At 32.2% G+C, this 7,989-nt stretch overlaps 1 protein-coding gene across 1 annotated transcript; it reads right to left on the minus strand.

Annotated features, from left to right (window-relative positions):
* Nucleotides 1–6,688: 6,688 nt before the first annotated feature.
* Nucleotides 6,689–7,751, minus strand: LOC111389112 (ethylene-responsive transcription factor ERF014-like). The gene has a single exon (XM_023013969.1). It carries the CDS (start codon nt 7,560–7,562, stop codon nt 6,897–6,899), a length of 666 nt encoding a protein of 221 aa, XP_022869737.1. The 5' UTR covers nt 7,563–7,751; the 3' UTR covers nt 6,689–6,896.
* Nucleotides 7,752–7,989: the final 238 nt, after the last annotated feature.

The following is a 7,989-nucleotide window of genomic DNA, read 5'->3' on the forward strand; positions in this document are numbered from 1 at the left end:
TGTCTAGGCATGTGAACAGTCTGGTTTGTAAGATTTTTGACATTTTCAAAACAAATTGTTACGAAGGATTTGAGAAGAACTCAAATTTAAATTTCACAATTTGGTTTAATTTTGAACTGCAGTGTCTTCCTGTATTTTTTTTCTAGTTCACTTTTATGTTACTGATTCATTGATTACAAAATAATATTTATTTATTTATTAATAATGAAACAAAACAAACTGCATGCATCAAGCTACAAATCTACCAATAAATTGATGATTTTTTGGAGATTCTTAGCTTTCAACTTTTGCAACGTGAAAATGGTGGCTTCTATGGTATGAACTATATCTAGCTGTAAGAAGAATGCTTGGCATACATAACTCACTTCTTGGTTTTCAACCTTCTCAATCACTACGAATGAATTAGAACTCAAACACAAATTGTTCCGTTCGACGAAATCCGGGAATCCAGAAGTACAAATAGAAATTTTATTTTTTTGTTACAAAATCGGCCATAGATCAATTCCCCTGTTAATATGAATAAGAGAAACTCTGTTATAGCCATTTTGTACATTCAATGAGTTAGTTGATTAGGCTAAAATTGTATCCTTTAGGAACCTTATATACACCTTTTGATGCATACGGTTCATTGAGAATGCTAATTGAATGAGAGAGCTTGGAGCGAATCAGTTTATCATCATTCAATGATCCATCATCATTGTGATGATGGATTGATTTGTTTATCACATTAAAGTAGCGGGTAAGTGACAATTGACCAAATAACTTAGATTAGATTAAAGTTTTAGTATTGCTATGTTATTTGGAGGTTAACATGGCAAGTAATTGGCTCGGCACATGTTCAATGTGAACCAATTTTTGATAGAATTTCAAATTTTTTCACTTATACTTTATTTTTAATTTTTAATATTTAAAATGCCTGAATTGATTGCAAACCATACTTAAAAAATCGAAATCTAAACTAAACCGTTTTACAATAGTTTGCTTTGTTTACCGACATTCCTTCCTTATATTGGGGCCTACAACTTGAAATATTGAATACTTTAGGCAGCTTATCATAAATTAGGCTTTGCTTCCAACTGATTCAAGTAAAGGCCGATTTTAACATTTTCTAGCAACCATTCTTATTATAATAAGTGAAAATTATAGGGACACAGTGTCTTCAAGATCTCAATTCATAAATCATAGGTTAGGTTTATTAATTCAAAAATCAAATGTTTTTAATTAATTAATATATATAAAATAAATATTTCTACTAAATATAATTATTCAAAAATTAATTAATTAACCCTACACAATTTCAATCACAAACCCTAAATATCCCTCTCTCTTTTTTCTCTCTAAACCTCTTACCTTTCTATTCTCTCCTCTCACCCTCTCTCTATCCTTTCACCGACTATGAGAGGCCTCACAAGACGAGGATCAAGCTAGCGCGCCGCAAGCCCACAACAGCGCTACAAGCTCGGTGACTGGTTGCTGACTTGTGGTGCAAGCACGATGACTTGTTGCTTTCGGGCGCTATTGTTTCTCATCTTCTCCAGTCCTTCTCTCGAGATTCGTCGCACGCAACAGTCCTACATGCTATTTTTTCAATGACGACTCACTCAATTTCTCTTTATCCTATGACACTTCTCTCTCTAGTGACTACTCTCCAACGCCACTCGGCACCACTATGGGTAGGTAGTTTTCTGATTTGTGGTGGGTGGTTTTTGTGGGTGTGGTAGTGTTGGAAGAAATGGTGGATTTTAACAGGCAGCGATGGTGGTTGTGCAGTAGTCGACTGGAGTTACAGGTAGTGGTGGTGGGTGGTTGTTGGAGCAGGCGGTTGTGAGGGTGGCAATGGAGATGTGTGTGGTGGTGTTGCTATTGGCGATGATGGTGAGGTGGTGTTAGTGTTGGTGTGGTGGTTGTGGCCAGAAGAAATGGTGGATTTTAGTAGGCGATGGTTGATTGCAGGTGGAAGTGGTGGATGGTTGTTGGAACAAGTGGTTGTGGGGATGTGAGTGACGATGTGTGCGGTTGTGGTGAGGTGGTGGTGCTGTTGGCACTAATGGTGAATTGGCGGTGGCCAGTTGTGTCATTGGAGATGGTGTGGGACGAAGAGTGTTTGTGATCCATTATTTGGGTTCTGAATAATAAATTGTTTAATTTGTGATCAATAAATAATTTGTGATCCAAAAAAATTGTGATTGTGATTAAATTTGGAATCGTGACCAGAATTTGATAAGTCTTGACTAAATAATTTGATAATTTTTTATTGTGAATTGGGTTCAGACTTATAAAATTTGTGATTTGTGATCGGTAAATAAATTATGACTTCTAAGATTTTTTATTTGTAATCGAAAATAATTTATGATCAATTAATTCGATAATTTATGATCAAATTTTATAGAATTGTGACCTTAATATATTTAACTAATAAACTATATTTCTAATTAATTATGCAATAAATAAAATTTAATTAATATTTGATTTTTGAAATTTTAAACTTTATTTCTTAATTATAAAATAAATCACACTTAATCTTTTAGATATGAATATGTTGCTTATACTAAGCCTACTTGGCCTCAGTCCAAACCATATCATAGTCCATCAAATTATGCCTATGTTTGGGTTAGGTTCCCACTTGGTCAAGAACCTATTTTTTCAAAATTCATTTTGAACTACACATTTTTCAATAAAATAATATTATATGTAAATAGATATTTTTTCCTTTTTTTTAACTACACATTTTTCAAAATATCACTATTTCAAAACTTATTTTCTCCAAAATTTTCATTAAAATGAAATCCAAACGAGGACTATATTGAATGAAGTGAATAGAACTCGTTGAGCCTGGGCCACTTGGCCCAACACTTCTTTTAATGCTACTCCAAAGTAATTTTTCTGCTCGGATGATTTTATTTATTTATTTATTTATATTTCTGCAGTGATATCGGTGAAGATTTTGGATTTGTTAGACAGATGTTTGTTAGGTAAATATTTTGTGGATCGATTAACATAATATTTTAATTGATAATTTTCTTTCAATATTAACTGAACGCTTCTCGTGTGTTTATCGTAAAAAATAAAATAAAAATTGTAAACATAATTGGCAAATCCGTAATTTTTATGATTCTAACACTTTTATCCATTCAAGACCCAAAATTGGCCTTCTTGTGTACCATTTTAATAATACTAAAAATAAATAAACCTTCTACTTGTGACATGCACAAAGGTCAAACGGCTCTCCTTCTCAGGACATAGAACCCTAAAGGTTTTTCTAAAAAGCTCGTGCAGGTTAGGCTAACCCATACCATGACCAGATCAAGGCTTCTTTAGCTATGGGTCAATCTGTCTTTACACTTCTACATGCAGTCACTGACGAACCCACATGGGGTCAGTTGACACCACAAAAATTTCTGTTTTTCTTTTTCTTTTTTTATTTTAACACTAAAGATTAAATATAACCTTGTCGAATTGCTTATTGTCAAGCCCATTAATTGGTATTTCACATATCCAACTCCATCTTCAAATCCATTCTCTCCACTCCTTCACATTTTAGGATTTCTTTCTTGTGCTAACTTTGTGATATTTCTTCCGTTTAAGTAACAAATCAACATCCTACTTATTTGATTTTACATATTTTTATTCTAAAATTCATTTGAATAATTGAATTTGAGATTTGAGAAATATTTTCAACTACAATTCCCGATTTCTCATCGCTTAATAGTTATTATCTAGTCTACAGAAAAAACATAAACATCTAAACAAGTCGGTACTGCCATATTATGGAAATTATCAATATAGTATTTGGATAAATTTTTTTGTGATTATTTGATGTCTTTTGGAGAATCATGCATTTATCCTTATCCGGTTAAATTATGGGGTTTGGATCTAATTGTTGCAACTATAAATAAGAAATTAAGAAGACAACTATAAAATTTCGTGTGAATCTGGAATGTATGATTTTGGTCTCTGCTAGTATTAAAAAAAAATAGTTGATGTCATCTTGTTTCTTCTTACTATTTATTCAACTGAAATAGCAAATTCTCTCATCTAGATGCTGTGCTCATATTTTGTTAATATTGAATTTGATTTTGTAACATTCATGGAGAAATATTTTAAATAAAAACCCTTATTTTCGAGTGCAGAGCAAAATGTAGTTAAAGCGAGCGTTCAAAATAACATATTATGATATGATGTTCTAAATGAAATTGTATTTTAAATTTGACCCCACAATGCCAAATGTCTGGTTTCATCCCTGCATACGATACATTATAATCAATGAATTAATTAATCGTAAATTATGAGATTTTACTATCTTTCTTTTCTCCTTTTAGAGAAAATATTAATCATAGAGAAAAATGAAATTTCCACAATAAATGCAAGCCCTTCTGATATGATTTTGGATAAAAATTCTTCTTACCCCTGCGCCCCACCACCCAAAAATAAAAAATTAAAAAAAAATTGATTTTAGTTAGCAGAAATAATTAAATGACTTTCTGGATGGAAAGTGACAAACTTAATGAATCGATTATGAAGGGGTCCATTAGCTACATCTACACTCACATTCATGATGGGAAATGAGAAAAGGGTTTACACCATGAATATAGTTGAGCCCGTCCACATGAAGCTACTAGCGCAGAAGGAACGAGAACTATTGGACCACCAATTGGTAATTCATGCATACAACCCCATATTTCATATATGCACATGCTAAAAAACATGAATTTATCAAGAAAAATGATTCATACATATGTAAATATTCATCAGGAAGCGTTCCTCCTATATATGGATTTGATAAGTATTTTTTATAAATAATCGTGACATTTAATTTAAGCAAATCCAACAGTTAATATCTCATAAATCTCAAGTAGTTATAACTAACTCTTCCTTAATCCTAGTGAAATACACACTAATCGTTAGATTTGCTTAAATTAAAAGTCACAATTATTTGTCAAAAATACTTTTCAAATCTATGTGTAGGAAGAACGCTCCCCATATTCATCATGTGTTTGGCACGTTAAATCAAATAATACTAAAGCAAATTGTATGACATGACTATTATTTCATTAATCCTACTCGATTGTGCCACGAATATTGCCAGATCATCACGAGATGTAATAATAACCTAGAAATTTTTCAAAAATTGAGGCCTTGAACCGATATGATATGTCGTAGAACTTGAAAATACACGAGTGGCAACAAAGGCATAACTTGTGCCATAATTTATGTATGGACTAAGTTTTTGTCGAATACTGAACTAATTGTGGCACATGACCCACAACATTCTTCCTATGAAGACCCAAGTGCAACGTTATATATATATACACACACACCTTCAAATTGACTTCTTCTTCCTCTATTATTATTATTTTATTTTTTTTTGTAATTTAACGTGAGTATCTTTTTAAGTTTGAGAAATAAGTTGGTACCGATCAATGTTTATTCATTATTTCTAAAAGTTAAATTATTAGAGAAGAATCAATCTTGTCTTTGACATGCTTTCTTATATGTATACAGAATATAGTTTTCAATCAATCGTTCAGAATTTGCATAATTTCTCATAAATGGATGGTAACGAAATTTGAACCTCGATTTTTTGCATTACTTTAGTATGTGTTAACTATCTTATCCAAAAGTTCAAACTTTTAGGGTAACAAATATAAGTTTAAATTTGTCTTAGATTACTTAACTCATGTTTGGTTTAATTTAAAATTAATTTTTTAGTAAATTTTGATGAAAATTGATAAAATGTTGATTAAAAAATTGATAAAAATAGTGAGTCCCAATAAATATGATTGAAAAAGAATTTAAAGAAAAATGAGTTGTAAAAATGGGGACAAAGAGAGGGCTCATAGAGGTTTACACTGGGTTATAATTGATATGCTTACATTTTCAAATTTATTTAAGTCGTGATCACCTTTTTAGTAGTATCACCTTTTTAGTAGTCAAGATATGATAATTGTACCTATTTCTGAATAATGCTACTCGTACATATGAAGTTACATAATGATTTACGCATAAATGAGGTATCAAAAAGATAGTAAGAATTTCTATTTATTTATTTATTTTTAATTTGGTTGAAGAAATATTGACACAATCATATCTTACCACATCATGTCCATATTTGATGGTCATTATTTGACAAAAATATAATTTTGAATAATGAATTTTTGAAGAATGGGTATTTTAAATAGAATTTTTTTTTTTTTGAGTTTACGTGTAGGCGGTGTATAATATTTTATTATATGAATGTGTGATTAAAAATCGATATATAGAATAAAGAGCTTTAAAATAATAGTTATCAAACAAGTGCCATATGTACGTAAACCATTATGTATATACAGTACAACTATATCAGAAATGATATCAGGGTTTCTTAGACTAATGCTTAATTGTTTAATTGATTGATTGTAGGTTGGTGTTTGGAATAGATAGAAAAAAAGGAGAGAACTCTCATGGTAAATAAAAATTTTCAATTTTCAATTCAAGACTTCCGACTAATAAAATAAAACCTTACCAATTTAAAGGAAAATAAGAAAAACACAATTTTGTTGCATGAACTTTATGTAAACAGAACAATTAACAGCATAACTTAATATAAAAGAAAAAAAATATATTTTTCCTACTAAAGTTTAAAGACAATGAATAGTATAGTACTACACTCAGAGATATAAAACATAAGTAAAAGAAGATCAAGATTCACTTGGGAGAAGCTTAGAAAATTAATATGTTTCTCTCTTGTGAATTATTGTTTCCTAAAACATTCAATTGCAATAAAATATTAATTTTGGTTCACTGTCAGTGATGTCTTCAAGAAATAACTGAAGATCATTCAACGAATAAAATTATAAAAAATAGTGAATCAGTTGACTGCTACTCGATCATCCCAACCAACGTGCCATGCGTCTTCATCAGCAGAAGCTCCATAAGGGGATATCAATGTCTTCATAAGAATCTTCCATGATTAATGGATCAAAGAATGCTCCATTGAGGATATCTGTGTACTTGGGGGAATCAAAGTTGTACCATGAGGTCATTATAGGTTCATCTGCAACATAGGGTACTGTGTAATCATTGATCAATGGTGGTGCCAGTGAGACATCATCATCTTCAATGAGGCTGCAGACAGGCGATGAAGAAGATAAATTTGGAGATGGGGTGGCAGGTGGTGGCGCTGAGGCTGATGATGTGGAAGAGACGGGCGGTCCGGGCAGAGGAAAACCACCATTAGCGGCTGAGGCTGCCACCCTTTGGATGGACTTAGGGGACATGATGGTATCAGGGTTGAAGTTTTGTGATTTGGATATTGGGAAGTTAAAATTGGCTGAAGTTCCCTTAAGGCATAAAAGTGCAGCATCATATGCCCTAGCAGCTGCCTCTGGTGTTGAATATGAACCCAACCATATTCTTGTCTTTTGGTTTGGTGCCCTTATTTCAGACACCCAAGATCCCCAGCTTCTCATTCTAACTCCCTTGTACTTCTTTTTGCATAACGAAGACGAGGGCGAGGGCGACGGCGATGGCGACAAAACTTCTTTGGCCGCCCCTGATTGGATATTTTGGTCTTTCTTCACCATTCTTGGATACCTAGAAGAATCAATATTTGTGTCGTCTCACAATGTCCTAGACTCAACTCTTGTGTTACTTGAATTGCAATTGGACTCCAAATCTTGAATCCGAGGGACCTTTTCAAGTGAAAATGGGATGACTTAAAATGGGTGAAAAATCAATGAAGGGTTTCTCTTTTTTCGTATATCTAATAAGGATAATGCAATTGGGAAGTGATTGTGTAGGAGAAAAGATTGATATTTATAGATCCCCTTTTGGGGTTTGATGTGAAGAACATAACTATTTGGTCAAGGATAGTAAAGTCTTCATGTAACATCAAATGGGTGACATATATTTTAAATTTTTTAATTAAATAAAGTATACCAATGACTTTTCTGGCCCATGGTAAAAATACTCCATTGCAACTAGCTATTGTAACTTCTAATGCTTTTTCAT

The sequence above is a fragment of the Olea europaea genome, unplaced genomic scaffold (genome assembly GCF_002742605.1).
Source record: "Olea europaea var. sylvestris unplaced genomic scaffold, O_europaea_v1 scaffold563, whole genome shotgun sequence".
Taxonomy (NCBI): domain Eukaryota; kingdom Viridiplantae; phylum Streptophyta; class Magnoliopsida; order Lamiales; family Oleaceae; genus Olea; species Olea europaea.